The 20,444-nt window shown below is 32.5% G+C and overlaps 1 protein-coding gene across 1 annotated transcript in view; it reads right to left on the bottom strand.

Moving 5' to 3' along the window:
* Positions 1-310: 310 nt before the first annotated feature.
* The window catches only part of ATG3 (autophagy related 3), a 25,825-nt gene continuing 5,691 nt past the window's right edge, over positions 311-20,444 (bottom strand). The window contains exons 3-12 of the mRNA XM_037525556.2: positions 19,500-19,549; positions 16,184-16,254; positions 14,743-14,850; positions 9,604-9,653; positions 7,024-7,105; positions 5,458-5,492; positions 5,057-5,212; positions 4,157-4,284; positions 2,132-2,200; positions 311-575 (exon numbers count right to left, since the gene is read on the bottom strand). Of these exons, the coding sequence (XP_037381453.1) occupies positions 494-575; positions 2,132-2,200; positions 4,157-4,284; positions 5,057-5,212; positions 5,458-5,492; positions 7,024-7,105; positions 9,604-9,653; positions 14,743-14,850; positions 16,184-16,254; positions 19,500-19,549 (831 nt within the window). The 3' untranslated portion in view covers positions 311-493. The remainder of the gene's footprint in view (positions 576-2,131; positions 2,201-4,156; positions 4,285-5,056; positions 5,213-5,457; positions 5,493-7,023; positions 7,106-9,603; positions 9,654-14,742; positions 14,851-16,183; positions 16,255-19,499; positions 19,550-20,444) is intronic.

The following is a 20,444-nucleotide window of genomic DNA, read 5'->3' as shown; positions in this document are numbered from 1 at the left end:
AATATTCCCTAAACATAAAGAAAAATGTTGTTGGCATCAACTTAATAAAAACCATCAAGAAACAAGTAATATATATCACTAAGCATATTTCCTGTCACAGTGAGGACAGGAAATGGAAGGGAAAATAAAAGGAACAAAGAGGAAAAGGGAAGATAAGTTTAGCATGCAGTATAAGTCTAGCATGTCATTCTCACACCATCAGAGATTTAATACCTTCCTCATAAATGTCACCTAAAAACATCATTCTATATGAGGTATTTCTTTAGGAGTTTAGGAAAAATAATGTCACTTTCTGAGGGGCAAGAAAAAGTCTCTTTATACTCATTTTTATTAAACAAGGCTGATAATGGAACTTTGTTTATTTAATGCAGAAGCACATAAGTCCTTCTATTAGAGAAATTGTACATATTGGTGAATATGGTCAATGATCACATCTATTGGTCAATTCTTCAAAAATCAGAACCAGTATTTAGAATAGATTCTATGCTCTTCATTACATTGTGAAATGTCTTGTGTAGTCATATTCTATTGTTGGAATGACAGCTTGTACAAATTTCAAGAAAATCAAAAGATACCTAAAGGTCTTCAGTTAAGGCAAATAAATTAGCAGAACAGTTTTATGATTTAAGCAAACACTGTAATTATTCATTTTACTAAGGAATAATTTCTCAGGAAAAAATATAAAACAAAGTTTTAAACCAAGTATATCAAATAAATTCACTCATGCAACTTTATTCAAGATGAGGCTCCCTGTAACCTTGATGATTTACTATTTGAGTATAAAACTCCTGTAAGTCCAATTATTTTTACATAAAAATAGGGACAAGGTTGTTTATGTTTAAGTGAGTGGAAAATAGTCCCTTTACTACTTCTAAGGTCAGAAAATTAGGCAGCATAAAGAATATAAAAGTCCTAAAGAAAAAAAAAATTACATGTGCAAATCCTTCAAGAGGACTGAAACTGGGTTGGTATATGTGCATGCCACAGAATCTACTATAGTGAACTGTCTGGAAAGAAATTCTGAATTTTTTCCTATGTTCACTGAACTTGAAAACATTGAGCTTCACATTTATTGGAGAAATGGATGACTCAATTATGAATTTTATATTTGAATATAAAAGTAAGAATTTTCTAAGTTGCTACCTAGTTTCCAATTTGAATGTTTAAATTATGCTTAATAGGATTTCAGCAGAAAAATCTGTTTGGATTAAAAGTTCTTGTTTCCTTATTAAAGCAGTCCAAAATTCCTCTCAGGGACCACTTTATTAGCAATGCTTAGGTAATCTACAGTTCCAAGACAGACCCTTCAGTCTACATCTGACCCTGAATGGCATAAACTAACAAGTCTAGTATTGATCTACCACCAAACTAATTCAAGGTATTTGTCCTCTAAATCATTAACTTTGTGTCCTTTTGATGACTCCTTTGTACATGTATTTTTAGATCCTAGAGTTTATGTAATTTATTTTTCTTGTCTACCTCAGAGAAATGAGTAGGAAAACCAAAAGAAATTACAAGTATGTGCTCTTATCTGGAGTAAAATTAAAATACTGTTTTTTTAAGAATATCTGAAATATACTTCACATGCTTTACTTTTTAAAAAACCTATTGTTAAATTCTTTGCTTCAGAGACCTCAAACCAACATAACCTAACTTTTCTCTTACCTGATGGGAAAGCCCATTTTGGGCAAAAATGTTTAATACTCATTATGTTATCCTCTAATCTGGTAGGTTACTCCACTTTCACCAATACACTAATCCACTGAGAGTAATGGTTTGGTAACGGTTTGGAAAATTCTTACTTATTTATTCATTTATTCACACACTTACCCAGTGCCTCTGTAGCAAACAAAAGCATCTGGCAAGCCCGGCCTAGAAATAAATATTGATCTGAGGTCCTGAAACAAGATAGGGTTACCTGGTACACACAGGTACATTTGCTAACCAACGGAACAAAGCAGAATATCACAATCTAATGTTTCTACGTTAGTAAAAAGCTTCCACTAAGATTTTCAGATATTAGGAGCTAAAATCGAGATACAGTTATTGTGCATTAAGACTGTACTAAACTCCTCCCCTCCCCCACCAAAAGTAATCCTAAGAGCCAATCTATCAATATAGGTAAGGATACATATGAACACCAAGCTCTCCTCCTCCTTCTGCAACAGTCTCAATGATTTTTTTCATCACCTCAGCATGCCTAAAAGCAAAAGAACAAATCGTAGATAAATTAGATCAAAATAAAAGCAGTATTTTGTTTTGTGAAGATAGCTTCCTTATTATTGTCAGAATATTAATTTTAACAAATAAATTGTTCTTTCCCCTACTCTCCCAACATGTCAAGATTGTTTAGTCAGAAAGCTTTATTGGGGGAGGGGGTAATTTTAAAAAGCTACAGTAGCCACAAAGGAACACGGCACTAGTGAATTTTACTAAAGGGAGGAGGACAGTAAACCAGAGAAAGGGAAATCACACCAAGGTCTAAATGCAATGTCTGCTCTGAAAAACAAAAAATCAAAGCAGGCACATTTTTAAAAACTCCATGGTATCAGCTGGTCAAAAAACAGTTTTTATAATTCATAAAATTTATAATGCTGTGATTTTGAATATTTAAATATTTAGCTGAGACTAAATAAGAACTGGATTTTTGAAAAGCTACTTGATCAGCCAGCAATATCACATGATTTTTCCTTGTCTTAATTTTATTATAAAATTTATGATTTAGAATTATTTTTGGCTTTATATAAAAAATATTTGAAATTTGTGTCTGATCCACAAATCTATGCATAGCCAACTGATGTTTCTCCTTTGCTTTGGAAAAGAATGCTATCAAAATAATTGCCTAGGCATACAAACTAAGAAAATAGTAATGTACAAAGAAATGGGCAATCTTTCATACATACTCTGCTTGAATAAGGTCCCTTTAATTGTTACAAATATAGCCTCATAACAGAGGCAGTCAACTTAGAACAGTAATTGTATTAGCACTGAGGAAATGAAGGTATAATCTGGGTTCAGGATGGCCCATGACAAGGAAGGTCTAAAATATCCTTGAAGTCTTACTTTACAGGCTTCTAGTTTTTCTGCCCCCTTTACATACCATTATTAAATATTTAACATTAATTACAGTTAAATTATTTATCTCTTTTCCCTGATTGAGCAAAATTTCTACCTCAGAAAGAGACATTTGATAAGCACCAACATCCTAAAACATCTAACCAGAAAAGGAACCAACAGAAAAATTCTCAAATTAAAATCTTTTAGATCAGATAATTCAAAACCTAAAACTAATGAGTCCTGAATTTCTATTCACAGTTAGCAATATTGACAGTTTTTGACATAAGCTAGAAAAATGAACTAGGCTTTCTATGGGATAAAGTTATATAATAAAGAAACTACAAAAAATGAAAAACTGTTAAAGGATGTTCTTAAAAACTAGAATGTTGCATTTAATTAGTCAATGGGATATCAGTTTTCATCTAAAAAATATTATCAGTTATTCAATGATCCATTAGCAATAACTAATCCAAAGAAATTACATGTAACTTTTTTTTTAAAGGAAGATTGTGAATAAATCATGCATATAAAAAAGCCTGACTTACATGGCTCTGTAAAAACAAACTGCTACAGAGAAAATCCCAAATTATAAAATACCCTTGATTTGGTAGTGCTAAAAATCCTCTTAACAGAATAATAAAGACGACTAGAAACTCTGTATACATCTTCCTTCCCCTAACCAATGAGTGGGGGTAAATAGGGTATTCCAGGAAAAGCACAAGGTTAACTATATTCATTCAAGAAAAGGCACATACCAATAGAGCAAACCATGTCTAAATGATGAGTACTTTTTAATGGAAGAAGGATCTTCCAAACTAATGTTAGAACTAAAAACAGAAGCAAAATCAAAGAGAATACAAATTAAACACATGCACAGAATACACTTAAATTAAATAAATTTCAATTGATTAGGTTTTTTTCCTTTTATTTAAGCACAAGAACACTTCTAAAGAAGACAAATTTTATTTGCTTATTATTAAATAAAATTTGTCTTTAGGGTGATATGTTTATAGATTCCCAAGTAACAGGTCCATGGAGTGTGGTACACACAGGTACACACACTGTGTATATGTATATATATATATACACAAACACACACCTGCATGGGTGAACTGAACACATAGGAGGTGGTGGGAGATGAGGATGGTTTTCAATGGTCACTGTTTTCTTCACATGATCCTGACTGATGTCTTCATACATGTGCTCAACTGTTAAAGGCTGCCGTTGCTGAAACCATTAAAAGATGCCATGAAATGACTGTTAAAAAAATTTAGGTCTAAACGTCAATGGTTGCATTTATCCCCACCCCCACAATCACTTGCAATTTAGAATTCCAGCTTATTTAGGATTACCATATTATTATGGAGAAAGTTTAGAATTCATTTATACCAGGGAAGGCAAGGAGGATAAAGTCTATACATTAAAATTGTGTGACATCAGTCACCACCTATTGCAGTAAAGATCTCATAAAAAAGGCAGTTTCTAGGCTATTTAAGCACTTTATAACTCAGTTTTTAGGCCTATTATATTTTTTTGTTTTCCATTTAAAGTCACCAGAATAATGGGATAAAGTTAATTTTATTTCAGTTATCTTTTAATTCAATTAAGTGAATGAGTTAAAAGAAAGTTTTCTCAAAGAAATTTGTGACACAATCATTCTGTAAGTGCTTTATATCCAATAAATATAATCCTGAACAAAATTTAACACAACAAATCAAGTTCAATTTTCCTTCTCACTTTGAAGAGATAAATGCAGAGGCCAGGGAATAAATATGTAAAATTATATCTGCTTAATTCTTAGTATTGTTACATTGAATAACTCATAGCTGCTTCCAAATAAGAATCAGTATTATTCATAAAATTGTAAAACATATGATGTTTAAAAATTAAGACTAGAATATATACCCATATTCTATATTAACCCCCATATGGGGTTAATAAATAAAATATTAAAGCCAATAATTTAAAATATTTACATTAAATATATTTTTATCTTTACCTCATCATAGCCAAACAACCAAAGTCGTGGTGTCTGGTAATATTTATCATAAGTGATGTAAAGGTCGTAAGTTCTGGTTTGCAAAATAGCATCTTCACTTCCAGCATCAGTTTTAGCTTTACAAGATTCTACTATTTTCCTTGTGTCAAGGGTAGCCTGGTAAAAATGGAGAAAAATTTGCAATCATTAAAATCAATATAAATGTGGTATTTTAGAACATCTATTTTTCCTATCTTATATTTTATTCTTTTTTTAAAAAAAAACAATATAACATGACTCAAAACTAAAGTTATGTGCAATAATCAATGTAAACACACAAAAATTTATGTGCAAGATCAAGACATTAATAAGAATACTAATCCCTAAATTTGTTCATTAAAAGGAAAATTCAATTCACAAACCTCATCTGTTTCCAACAGTCCACTCTCTTCATACTCTGTTAGAAAAAGCAACAGAATATGATCAAATTCAAGATTATTTCCTAAACCAAATTATATATTACTTGATAATATCATTCAAAAAGTGGTTTTTGCTTTGGTTTTTTAATGAAGATAGGCAACAGATATGAGTGAGCTAATTCTATACTTCCAAAACAGTACATGCTTTCCCTGACAGACCCAGAGACAGTTAGCATGTCATAAGGCCTATTGTGCACTACTGTCTATTAGTAATACCAGTTGACACAATAATATTGGTGACTCCATCATACACAGGCTATTTATATAATTGTATAAAATGTGCTTATTAATGTTTTCCACTTTGCTGAATCCAGTTGCAAATATCCAGTTTTTATCTTAAATGACCTCCTGGGAACATCTGACATGATTTATTCCTTCCTCCTTTGAACAATTTCATTCTTCGGCTTTTGAGATACTTTATTTTCCTTCTATCTCTAGTTCTTCTTAACTATCTCCTATTCTGATTCCTCTTCAACACCTCATTTATTTCCCCCATTAACTTGCCATAACCAATGGCTGAGTTTTTGAACCTTGTCTCCTCTCTATCCATACTTACTTCCTTGATGATTTCATCTCAATGGCTTTAAATGCTGATGGCTTCCATATTTTACTCCCTGACTGCAGACCTGGAGAGCTAATGGTTTTCTTACAGTTCCACTAATTTACTGTTTACTTACAGTTCCACTAAATGACTAATGGACATTAAAACATAAAATATCTAAAACTAAACTCCTGACTTCTCCACTCAGTCCTATAATTATCCCCTAATAGCAATTTTCCAGATGAAAACATTGGGATCACACTTGACTACTCTGCCATATCCAAACTAGCAGCAAATCCTTTTGGCATTACTCTCAAAAGTATATTCAGAAAGCTACTGTTTCTCATCTCTTTCACTGTTTACTAAAAGCGACTACCCCAGCTTAAACAACTGTTCAAACAGTCCAGCAATTATTTGTTCAAGAAGATGATTCTGACATCTTACAAGATATCCAGAAGGAAATGAAACTAAATAAGCAGATATAGAGTTCAAGAGTTCTGGATTGGACATTTAAATATGGAAGTCTTGAGCACAAAGATGGTATATGAGGCTGCTGTGAAGATTTTGGTTTCAAGTAACTCATTTAGATTTCCTCAAAAAATGCAAACTTGCCATAGAAATAAGGACAATACTCTCACTAAAATTCCTCAAGAGATAAACAAAACTTTGGCTTTGAGACTCTTTAAGAATTAGCTTAAGAATCTATATCTTATAGCTATATCCAGCATTGAAGATTTAAGACTAATATTAAACCCAGTAAGAGTCAAGGCTACCCACTAGGTAGAGCGGATGTGTTTCAACATTAAGATAAGGCCTACAATGATTAAATTTAATCTAAACAAAATCCTCTCTGGGCTATTAAATGTTAAAAACTAGAACTCAATGGAATAGAATTCTTAATCCACATGAATTATAAATATTCCAAAGTCAATATTCAAGTGTTTAAAGCAAATTTAGAATAGAAATACCTTCCATATCTGCAGCTTCTCCTTCTTCTTCCTCTTCGTCCTCCTCACATAATGTGGAGCAATCTTGGAGTTTTATACTGTCCTTTGATATTAATTATATTTAAAGTTACTTAAATCTGTTCGAAATTCAAATACTGAATACCCATGTACCAGCAAAGTGCAACCACAGTGAAATAAAAATATGACAGTTCTTATCCTCAAGAAACTTCCATTTTAGTGGAAATGACAAACCTACAAGTCTGTCATAAAAGTGATGTGCTTAAGTGCTATGACTGAAAAACATAAAACAGTATTTCTAGCTAATTAATTCATTAGTATTAGAAAATCAGTTTCGGAGATGTTAACTTGCACACCTAATTTAAAGGAGAAAAAAGGTACATATTTATACATCACAATATATTTATAAATTACATTTCTTACTATAAATTACACTATTTTAACTTGCTAACATCTTGGCTACATTAAGCAAAAGTTATTAGACTTTATAGTTAGTACAACATATAAGAGAGATTTCAATTCTATATTTAACTATATGTAAGAATAGTGAGAATAATGCTAACCAAAGTCTAGTATAATATCCAAATATCACTTTTTCACAAAATTAGTATTTAAAAAATTTGAAGTCAGTGTAGTTAAGTCAAAAAATCACTTATCTAGTTTCACCAAATTAACAATTCACTTTGGCATGATCTTATTTACCACTAGAAACTTAAAACATGTGTGTCATTGTTATGCCCAAGATGAGAAACCATAGAAAAAGATGGTCAGTATCTTGGCAATTATTAAATGAGTGAATATTTGGCAATCTGATAATTAGGTAAAAATCTTAATTATGTTAGTGAGGTTCATAATTGATACAACAGAAACTGACAATAAAGATTAATATTTGGGTCTGGATGCAAGTATTCTAAGAATATAGTATTCTAAATTATAAAAAATAATGTGAATTCTACATTAAATGGGACATGACAATAAAGATAGATTCTAGTTGTAAATTATTCTAAGTATGTTGTCCCTCAACATCTAAGCAGGATTGGTTCTAGGACTCCCCTTACCCCTCCTTCCATATCAAAAATCCCCAAATGCTCAATCCTCTTACATGAAATGGCATAGTATTTGCACAAAATTTACACATACCCTCCAATATATGTTAATCATATCTAGATTAACCTAATATAAATGTTATCTATATAGTTATTATACTGTATTGCTTAGAAAATGACAAGGCAAAAAGACAACCAACCACTGTAGGCCTAACTAGACAGAACATATTTTCAATCTGAGATAGGTTAAATCCATTACTATAGAAACCCAACAATATTCATCCTTTAGAACCTAAGAATGTTGGGAAGAATACCAAGTACCTTATCACATATTTCAAAAATTTCTTAAAGAACTATCATAAACTTATCCAAAATAAGATATACATACTATTCTGCCACTTATCATTCTCAAAGTCTGATGTATAAACACTAATGTTGGTGCAAACAAGATATAAAGCAGCAAAGCCATTTGTGTGATTTCTCCTTAGTCATTCAAACTCTCCAAAAAGTAGAATTTTACAAAGATATATTCTCAGGCCAATGAGAGCATAAAATTGTATATTTAAAAAAAAGTTTTAATTTTTAAACACTTTCTGTTAAGTCCTAATTAAAAACCCCAAAATATTCAAATGACAAAAATGCACAAAGAATTATTAAATTGTAACCGTTGTAGACAATGTTTCATAAAAACAAAAGGGATGAGATTTTCTACCCAAATATTCTATCTTCTAAGAGATTTGACTGTTAACAAGAGTTAAGATAAAGATTAAGATTTTTTGCACTATTTTTCATACCATAACAACTATATTAAAAATCTGAAAAAACAAAAACTGTAATCATTCTTTTTTGAAATGAAGAATATAGCCTGAATTAACTGAAAACTTTCTTGTAGAAAAATTCCATCTAACTTTGTTTTAATCCTCCCAGTAAAATAAATCATATAATAAAAATCTAACTGACTTAGTTTTCACTCCTTTAAGATGTCACGATTTTGACGATGTTAATCATTCAAAATTTAAACTTTACCTTTCAATTTTCACAAAAGAAAAAAATCCATTCAAATTAGCAGTAAATTAAGAAAAAAATAAAGAAGGAATGAGTAAATTGCTTAAGGCAATGTCAAAATGTCAAAATTTAAACAATATACCATTAGCATTTACTAATTAGCACCTTCAAACACCTCCACTTTCAGAACATTTGGAACTTCAAAAATAAAGTTATCTCTTTTAAACTAGCTTAGAAGTCTTCCCCATTTATAGAAAATAAATGTTACCATTTATAATGTCAAAAAAAAGGCAGATTAAGGAAAAGAAGAGAGGCATTAGGAAACCGTAGTGTTCTGGTATGCCGATATAAAAAAAGGACAGTAAAAAAAAAATACCTGGAATGTAAAAGAACTTGATGATAAACAGAGCTCAAATAAAGACATGCATAATCTCAAAATGATGTACATTATATATATAAAATGTAAATATTATACACATTACACACATAAACTAGGTCACTGAATTTAAAAATGTAACTAATTAGCCAGTACCTTGCTTTCCAGTGTAATCTCCTTAACTGCTTCAGTTATTCCTGCAACACCTGTTTAAAATGCAGCAGAAAATAAAAGTTGTGCACATCCCCCATTTACCTGATTCAAGCAATACAATAACACTCAAAATATCTAAATTCTCTGAAATGAGGAATCAATGTTAGCAGCATTTTTTTCAAATGAACTCTAATAGGAATGAACAATTCCAAAGATACTGTTCAAAATAAAAAATAAACCAAAACATACCAATTTACTATTTTATCACAAATATCCTAATTTATCACAAAGTATCCTAATCTATCATTCCTCAATAACCATTGCTCATTTACTTTCCTTGTATGAAGTCTTATCAAAATACATATGCATTCTTAGAAAATGAAGAGGTCAACAAACTATAAGATGCATATTTACATTTTATTTAAACCTGCATCAAATTTTCTCAGTAAGGTATTAGTTCTATTAATATGCTTTTTGTTTCAGAAACAGGACTTCCAGAGGTAGTAATATCAGACTACATTTATTTAGAACATTCTATTTTAGTTGCCACATCTTAATCATCATAAATACTATTTCATAAGGTAGGTAGGATAATAATTTATCTTTAGAGAAGTAAAATAACTTGTCTGAGTCTCACAGTGAAGAAAATGGGATTCAAATCTAATGTGCTGACATCTGTCTGGCTCAATGCTTTGTCCACTGCACCTCATTAAGCAACTACCTTGAAATCTATTTTTCTCAATGAAAGGGTGATTAAGGCGATGGTAGCACCACAAGTTAGCTAAATAATATTTCTAATTCAAAATATATGTCAGTGTTCTCCATTAGATAGCTCAACAATGATGGGAAATATTTAAAATAATCACTAAGTATAAAATATACTTTGCTCCTTTGTTAATCTGAAACTGATTGATCCATTTAACTTGTCCAAATCAAAGCTGACTCACTCCCTCCCACCCCCACCGGGAATATGAATATTTTTTTAAAAAAACATTATTCAATGTTGATCTTCAAAAGCTTATATTACAAAATATCATAAAACCTACGGTGAGAGGATAACTCAGCAATTGTGTGGCCCAGCTTTTCCCCAACATTGTCCACATGTAGCTGAGCCTGGTGGTGAGAGGGAGTATGGTGAGTTGAAATAGTGGGCTAAAGAGGGGAAAGATAGCCATAACTACAAATACCGTCACACAGTCAGTTTCATTAAGAAATTCTGGATTTGCTCAAGATATATACATGGTGCCAGTGTGTACCAACTATGTGCCAGACTCTCTGCTAGGTGCTAGAACAACCCAGATTTTAGCCAGGATTTCTCAGTGTCTCTAATATGCCAGTGTTACTACGACTGTGAAAAACAAATGTCTCTGTCTAGACAGTTCCAGTTATTAACTGTTGTTTCAGCATCAGTAGCACCCCCCTTTCATTCCTGCCATCATACCTGTGACTCTAAGAGGGAGAGGGATAAATGCAGTGCACAGATTTTCCAAAACTTATATGATCACTGAACTACATGCATCTGCATTCCTACAATCATCTCCTACCTTAGTGTGGGAAATACTGATCTATTCCATTCTCCGCACTTGATAGCTGAGGAAACTAAGGACCAAAAGACTCAACTAGGAAAAGGTTGAGATAAGACTAAAGCCCATGACTCCTGGTCTCTCTTTCTGAGGTGCCATCAATTATAGATTGCCATACTAAACACTTTCAACATGAAGAAAATGTCCTGTGATTGGGTAACAAGTATTATATATTTTCTCCTAAGACAAAAATAAGTCACCCAATCATATATTCTATTTTTCATTAAAATGGAATTCAAGTTAATTTTTTCTTTAAAATCCCAATTGTAGAATAAACTGAAGATAGATTCAATGAGGAAAGTTGTTAGCTCTTCAAGCTTGTAAATTAGTCCATTTATTTCCTACTGTCAGCTTGCCTTCCGCTTGATCTCTGATAAATATGGGGTGTGTTTGGTAAGGTAAGGGAGGAATAAATTTACTAACCAACACACTTTTCACTCCCTTCTTTGATTTTAAGAGTACTTGAAAACTCTAAAGAGGTTGAATTACAATTACAATACCCTCAAAAGATGACTTGCTTTTACAAATGGAAAACATATCACAGCTCTAGCATGAAGCTTTTACGTTAGTTTTTCTAGAAATTTATTACATCGTAGGTATGATTATTTTATAACAGTAAAATCCTAATTGCATTAAACTTGTATAACAAAACAATTCACTGAATTGAGTACACAGAAACAAAGAAAACAGATTTGATCAATGTGTTTAAATATAATTATGCAGTACTATTGCATTAAACCAAACTCCTCTAAAAGTAAGGACACTGAGGAAGCAAAAGAAAGCTCAAAAGACAGTCCCAAGGGTTGTGGTTAATTTTATGTCAACTTAGCTAGGCTATGCATCCAGATGTTTGATCAAATACCAGTGTAGATGTTGCTATATAAACATTTAAATCAGTAGATTCTGAGTAAATTAGTCTACTCTACATATGGATGAGCCTCACATAGGCAGCTGAAGAACTAAGAGAATGAGACTGAGGTGAGGTAGCTCTTGAAGAGAAAGGAATTCTGTCTCCCGGCTACCTTCAAACTTGAGCTAAAGAATCAATCCTTCCCTAGATATTCAACCTGTTGGCCAGCCCACCCTATATATTTCAGACTGCTAGCTTCCACACTCACATGTCAATTCCTTAAGTTAAACCCACCTCTTACCTATACCTACACATCTATTTAGGTATAGACATACACATTCTACTGATTTTGTTTTCCTAGAGAATCATAATAGAAGGGTTAACAGAAATAAAAGAAACCTGAAAGAAATGAGGTAAGGAACCAGGCACCAGGCTTTGTGAGTCAGTTTGCAAAACTGCTTTAATGAAATCACCATATAGTTCAAATCTAAAATCCTCAAGGTATCTCATAAATATATGTTAAAATTTATTATGTATATCAAATTAACCACAATATAATATGTTTCTACATATGAAAGTGACATGTTGTCCTCCATCAGTGGGGCAAATATTTTAGTTGCTGGATTTCTTTAATAGATATTTGTCAATCTATCATAGTGATACCTACTTATCTCTGTAATGAAGACCTCTGTAAATATCCACCTAGATTTTGGAGTGTAACAAGTAACTAATTAACTTGGCACCAGAAACAAAATGCCCTTAGTCAGGCAACAGAAAATTGCCCACAGATTTGTTGCCCACATCTTCCAGTCATGGGAAAACTAAACAGAGCAGTTTAAAAATTTTGGAATGAGGGCCTTCCCTGGTGGTGCAGCAGTTGAGCGCTGGGCTGCGAAGCTGCCTGCAGCCTCTGCAGCGCTGGTTTGATCCCTGGCCACCGGCGAGGGTCCCACATGGCGCGAAGACCTCTCCTGCCACGCCTACTGCTCCCCTCAGCATTGTATTTCGTGAGTCTGTCTGTTCTGCTCCCCGCTCTGGCGCTGGTGAATGCTCTCACCCTCCTACGCTTCTGAGTATACCAAGTGCTTGTATAAATAAATAAATAAATCTTAAAAAAAAAAATAAAGATTTTGAAATGATCAGGGGGAAAAAAGTCTAATAGCATTACTCAATAAAGGAAAAGATTCATGGAATATTTTTGAATTTTTAAAAGTCGCTCAATTTGCTGTTTTCTGGGGGTTTTGACTTAACACTGAACTCATTAATAAACAAGAGTCTCAAATCAAGAAGCTCAAGTTCTAAGAGTATACCTATATTACTATAAGGAAATAAATGCCAATGCCTCTTTTTCAGAATAGAGGAGAAACTGATCTGACGAGGCACTTTTTCCCGTGCAGATAACTCAGCCTTCTGCCTATTACAGTGGGTTTCAATGGAGGGCAGCAATTCTGTTCCTCATGGAATATTTGCTAATGTCAGGAGGCATTTTTGGTTGTCATAACTGGGAGAATGCTACCAGTGACTAGAGCCGAGAGATACTGCTAATTATTCTTTAATGTATAAATGCGGTGAATACTATTACAAATAACTCAGTCCAAAATGTTAGTAGTATTAAGATTGAGAAACCCTGCTCTACTACTTTTGATATATCTGCTAGTCTCTAGGAATTAAGAAAACTTGTTTGTAAGTATCCTTGATTTAAACTCAGAACATATTTTCTTCATTAACACTAAAAAATGGTAATAAGCTATAGCAACACACAGCAATATTCATTTACACAGTTATATAAACACAGTGGCAAATAAACTTTTAGGACTTGGAATAAAAATCATATTCAGAACTCCAAACACTTCATGCAAACATACACTTATGAAAGGCTTAGTCAATTCTTTTAACAAAAATATATTAAATAATTTCTATAGATACTACGATAGATATTGAGGATTCAACAATGAATTTTACCTTTGTGGAACCTAGACTCCTTACAATCCATCTACTAGTGATTCAGTAAATAAAGAGTTTTATTTTTTATTTTTTTAAAGACTTATTTATTTATGCATACAAGAACTAGAGTATAGGCCAGAGGTGGGGGGGTGGGGGGTGAGAGGATTCTCCAGACAGAGTTGGGAGCAAAACAGGCAGATTGACTGGAATACACTGCTGACAGGAGCAGCATGCGAGACAGGCGAGGTCTGCTACGCCATGTCGGTCAGCTCCCTGGCTGGGGATCGAACTCATGCCGCGTGGCTGGCGGTAACTTGATAGCACTGAGACTTAATCCCTGTGCCACCAGGGAGGCCCCTAAAGAGTTTTAAATGCCCTCTAAGTAAAATAAATGTGAGGATGGTATGATTTTATCCTTCAGTTCATTATCCAGCAATGGAATATGTAAATAAGGGATTCTAAAACAAAGCAGTATTCTCATTATCTCTTATTGGCTTTCTTTTATTATTTAAGATGTTAAAAAAATACAGATATTTTGAAATTGCTACTGAATTACCATTACTTTAGAAATCAGGTATAATTCAAGGAAATTTTTTCTTCTTTTCCAATCTGTCTCCTGATTTTCAAGTAAGAGTCCACTGGGACAAAATTGTGCTTCCCTTTCTCTCTCTCTCTCATTTTTTCTTTTTTAATAATCAAGGCTATTATAAAAGATTGTAAAAGTTAAAAATTTAAATATGTGCCAACGCTCTATTTTCCTCTTACCTGTGTTATGGTAAGTATCTACCCATCCCCCATCACCATCATCTTCTTCAATAATAGCTTCCAATTCATCTGAGTATTCCATTTGTTTGCACCGCTTATAGCACGGTACTATTAAAAAAAAAAAAAGTTAAAGACAGTAGCACATAATCTTGCTTTCTATAAATCAATATAAGAAAACATTTATTGCATAAGATATAGTGTTTCCACCACCAAATATTAAGTGAATATTACATTTTACTTCTAATGAACCTGACTGATTAAAGAGCTTCATCCAGCCTATAGACATATATTTGATTACATTTATCTTTCCCTAAATAACTTTGTCAGAAGATAAGTAAAAAGGCTTTACTGGGAGTTTTTACTTTTAAGTAGTCTTTACTCTGATGACCTGTGAAGAACAACAGGCTGAAACCAGAGATAACTTTCAGCTTCAGATTAATGTGTAGGTTTAATGGCTTTACTTTCAAAACATGGAGATACCACCTGTCATTGCCAGCGAAGGTAGAGTTGACATTTAGTTTGAATTGCCAAAGTAACTTGCTATATGAATTAATTCATATTTAAGGGGCATTTATTCATAATGAATAAACCAGTATGTAATTCACTAAAATGCTAAACTATACTCTTTTATGTAACATTGGTACCAAGTTTTTCCATACAATTATACATTATCATACAATATCAACAAACTCAGTAATCTGATTTTTCTAAAACAAGCAGAATATAAATGATCAATATGAGTAAAAAAATATGCTACAGGAAGGAAAAAATTGATTTTTGGCACATAGTTTCTCTTTCCTATAAAGGCTAAATTAGAATAAAAATCAACGTACTTTTATGTGATAAAAGAGGGACCAGAATATCTTTCCTATAATGGGTAAATTAGAAAAAAAATCAATGTATTTTTATGTGATAAGATAGGGACTATAACAAACTTTTGATATTGTTTTCAAATTAACTTCCTAAATAAGATTATCTGTTTTAAAACATGTCGTGCACCTATTAGCAATCTTTCACTTACATAATAGCTAACAAAGCCTTTAGGTTTGAACTTTTATATTTCAAAAGTAGTAGTATCCATTCGTTTTCCATGAAAAATTTATATTTAAAAAAGGTTAAAATCAACAGCTAAAAGATTAAGATTATACTTTCAACTTTAAAACATCTAATCAAAAGTCTAACTCTATTTAGGACACTTTTCTTCCATAATTTAAAACTAAACCTTTTGGAAAAAGAAATTAAAAAATGGAGTTAAAATCAAGTAAGGAAAAAAATACTCTAGCAACACAAAATGCAGAGTGTCTCATTAAAGTATGCAAATATGTCTGAGAGAAGCTGTACACAGCTTTCAGCACAAATTAAATCTGTAAGTGCTAACATTTGTTTTTTATTTTAAATATAACTGTGCAAAATTTACAAATATATACAACATAATTCTTACCATTTTTTGTGACCAAAAATTGTTTGCCTGTTGGTAGGTATGCCTTTACTTTCAATTCTTCCCCTGCAGCCCTTTGAGTGAAAATCACCAAAACACAAAAAATATTTTAAAAGGCAAAGACAGAAATGATATCACATGTAAATTTCAAAACTACATAATCCATAGCCCTGAGAAAACTGTTTTAAGACCCATTTGAGAAGGATGCTATGAAAAGATGTGAAAGCATAGAGGAGCACAGTAACATTAGGTGAACTGCACTAGAGCTACAGACAGAACTAAGAGAATTAGGATTACATATTAGACCAAAAAGGCAGAATAATATAAACTATTAACCAACTATTATGCCTGCATCTGAGAAAAAGAAAATGCTCTTCCTTAGTATAATCTCATTCAGATTTTTAATCCTCAAGTACTGCTCATCCTGAGATCAAGAAGAGGCAGAAAAACAGCGGCAAAACTACATAAGAAAATAGCTGGTTGGCAAGATCTCTGTTGCTATCACTATTAAGAGATAAAAGGTGATCTGAATCACAAGATAATGTTGAGAATGACTGAAAAAAGAAAACTGTTACGGAGTGCTTATTAAATGCTGGACTTAAAATGTTAACATTCATTATTTTTATTTAATCCTCAGAATTCAATATCCCCATTTTATAGGTAAATGAAAACTTAAAAATGTCAGATTGTCCACTGTCAAAACCAGAAGGTAGAAGAACTGGGATCAAATGAAGTCCATGCTCTTAAATACCATTCCCTCTGAGTCAGAACCAGCTGTAACATTTCTTTTATTTCAGAGCTACTCTAGAATATCTCATTAACAATTTGTTCAATGATTCTTCTGTAGATCATCTAGAATTGGCCAAAACTGGGGTGGCATGTGGTGACAGTCACAAAGATATACGCATAAATTTGGAACTCTGTTGTCTTCTGAAGTTTCAGTCAAAAGTTCACACCACAGATTCGAACACAAAATAAAGTCAGGAAATGAGTTAATATCATTTGGTAGCTATCTAGACTCCTCTAGAACATTCCTAAGCATCAAATTCAACAATGTCATGCAATGACTAAAGTTCTGAAAGAAGATGCTCTTGCAGACATGAAAAACAGCATGGAGATAATCTGATTTAACAAGAGTTGTTATCTTGGCCCCGATCTGTTGAGTCAAAAATGTGGATAATGGCACAAGGTATTACTGAATTCTAAGCTACAAAAAATTATGACATGAACAGGACATTTCAATCATCACAATTCATAAAGTGTAACTATAAATGACCAATGTAGGGTAAATGGTTTTCAGGCTTTTCTGCCCTCCCACCATTAGGATAGCCCTGCCTACTGGAGCACCTGCATTTGTTACATTATTATAGCTGTGTTGTTTACTTCTGTGGGCCATGGCTGGAATATTGAGATATATCTGCCAGAAGATAGAGGCAGGAGAAAGCAGGGGAGAAAGAACAGAGAAGCCCAGAGTGAAGACATGCCTGGGGCCTGGAGGCCTATTGGCTCCTGGCCCCCTAGCACCCCTGCCTGCCATGTACCTTGTTGCTGCACTACATGTAAAAGCTCAATAAAAGCCTGAAAAAGCCACCGAGGGCTCCAGGACTCCTCCTTTACCCGTCCAGTCTGCTCAGATCATAGAAAACCTGCACTGTGGCCATCCTGCCCCTACAACCACCTGTGGAAAGAAGATCCTGTGCATAAATAAAAACCTCTAAAACAATACTACAAATCATATCTCTAAACTAACTGGGCAATTAAGGGCTATGACAAAGCAATTTGAATAAGGAAAATGTGTTATCACATTGAAGAAAATCCTAAAATAGTTCCTTTTGAAAAATGATTATTATTTAACCCTTTGCACTCCGCTGTCCCCTCTCAGGAGACATTGGTAGCCAATGTCCAGAATGGTTCGGAGTGCAAAGGGTTAAAATTTTATATACCTATTTGACTTGAAATATATATAAATTATAGGAAGAATCTTAAAGTTTTAACAGACAATTTAGGAAAGAGAAAAACAAGTTAACCACCCTTGAAATCAGAACGCATCTATAGGGACTCCCTGGTGGCACAAGGGGTAAGCACTGCACTATGAAGCAATCTTCAGCCTCTGCAGCACAAGTTCGATCCCTGGCAGGCCAGGGAGCAAGCCACATGGTGCAGAAGACCTCTCCTGTCTTGCCCGCTACTCCCCTCAGCAGTGTATTTCAGTCTGCCTTTTCCGTTCCCCACTCTGTCTCTGGTGAATCCTCTCACAACCCACCGCGTCTCTGGCCTGTACCCCAGCTCTTGTATGCATAAATAAATCTTTAAAAAAAAAAAAAAAAACACGTCTATAATAGTGACTCAATTTTAAATATGAAACAGATACATATAAGAAAAACCAGTGCATAAAAATAAATGAATCTGACATTTTGTCTTTTCTTGGTACATAGGAAACAATGCTATAAAAGATAAAGGGATATTGATAAAAAGCAGTAACAACTATTTTGGATGTGTTAAATATAAAAATTAAGGAAAACAGGTAACAGAAGACACAATTCTAACTCTGGTTTAAAACAGTTTATTTAGGTTCTTTGAAGAGATTAAGGAAAACATTATCAATTAGAATCTCCTGCTCCCAAATAAAAATTGTTATCTTACAACTGTAATTAAAAAGTGTCACTGAGGGGGATAAAAAGGATATAACAAATTGAATCATTTACATGCAAGCAAGTGATAATTCCAAACGATTTGAGTCTAATTAAAATTTTATAATTAAAAGAAAATTTTATGAATGAAATAAGAATTTTATAAAACAGTTACAGACAGATTTCCTATTAAAACTTTCATCAGCATTATGAATCTCTTAAATTTTGAGCTAATTCCTAAAAGGGAAGCATATTTGTGAGTCTTAATAGATCTTTAAAGAACATGACTGCAGAATTTCTGCATTTATGCCATAAAAATATTCACTAAAATTTTTAACTTGAAAAAATGAGCTGATCAAATGTATTAAACACTTGAACATTATTTTTAAAGATTAATCACAAAAGCAGACCTAGACAATATAAAGAAATATTAGTAAAGGAAACAAAGATACTTATCCTCAAAAATGTCCATTTTTTGTGCTAAAAGAGTAAAACAAAATAGGTATAGTGCTCAATTTTTTCTTTATTTTCCTTTGAGTGTCACTGTGACACTGCTAAAGAAGAAAATCTACTAAAAAAGCATTAAACTGGTCATTCTAACTTCCATGAACAAAACTATTTTGCAAACTGCCGTAATTATGAAGTCATGCCATTTAATAACTTTTTTTTCTTAATTCAAGATTACTTACCATTGCCACGTTGGGCAGTGGTGGACTAAGTGATCTCCAGCTGCCACAAACTATTCACAATTTAGAAGGAATATGGAAAAAAAGAAAAAGAAACAGCAAACATCACTGAATACAAGGTAGCAAAAACACCGAAGTAATTCTCCTCTGTAACCTTGATATCCAATAACCAGTTAAAATAAGAATAGCACCAAAATTATTCTACGAGTCTAAAGATTTATATTTGGTTATTATTAAAATTGTAAAAATTAAAATATCCATAAAAATAAAATACTATTGGAAGAAAATCGTGAGATATTTTTTAAATATCTGGATTAAATAAAGCCAAAAACATAAGGAGTCATAAAATGAATAAAGATAACACACAGGATTTAAAATGTCAAAAACCATTTTACGGATAAACAAAATATAGAGAAATTCTTACTAACGGTAAAAAGTTCAATGAAAATCTTCGAAAAATTATTAAATAAACAGGCTTATGATGTAAAAACAGCTTATTACATCATAATGCACATTTTTCCTTCCTTTTTTTTTTTTACTATTTATGTAAGAGACAATTTTGAAAGCTTTTTTATGCTTTTATAGGAATCATTAAGAATAGTGAGAAATGTCATCCAAGCAATGGAGAAAAGTTAGCAGCTTTTAAACCAACTTAGAAAACACCTAGATAATTAAGAAATTGAACCTTCTAAAACATCTTACACTTTCTGGTCAAGCTGAATAAAAAAAGTTTTGTTTTTCTATAGAAATAAAAAACAAACTCAAGAAGAAATAATCTTTTTGAGAATTTCCATTATACATGAACATGAAGTGACCTTACTGAAATCATGCTTATTTTGAGAGTAGAAAATGAAGTCTGTTAAGCATAACTGCAGTGACCCAACTCAAGCAACACGTGCACATACTTTCTCAATCACTTTTTATTTCAGAATAGCTTTTGATTAAAAT

Source organism: Talpa occidentalis, unplaced genomic scaffold (assembly GCF_014898055.3).
Source record: "Talpa occidentalis isolate TD23 unplaced genomic scaffold, MPIMG_talOcc4v2.1 talOcc4.4, whole genome shotgun sequence".
In the NCBI taxonomy this organism is placed as follows: Eukaryota; Metazoa; Chordata; class Mammalia; order Eulipotyphla; family Talpidae; genus Talpa; species Talpa occidentalis.
Note: the sequence above shows the minus strand (reverse complement) of the source record. Positions and strands in the feature narration are given on the sequence as shown.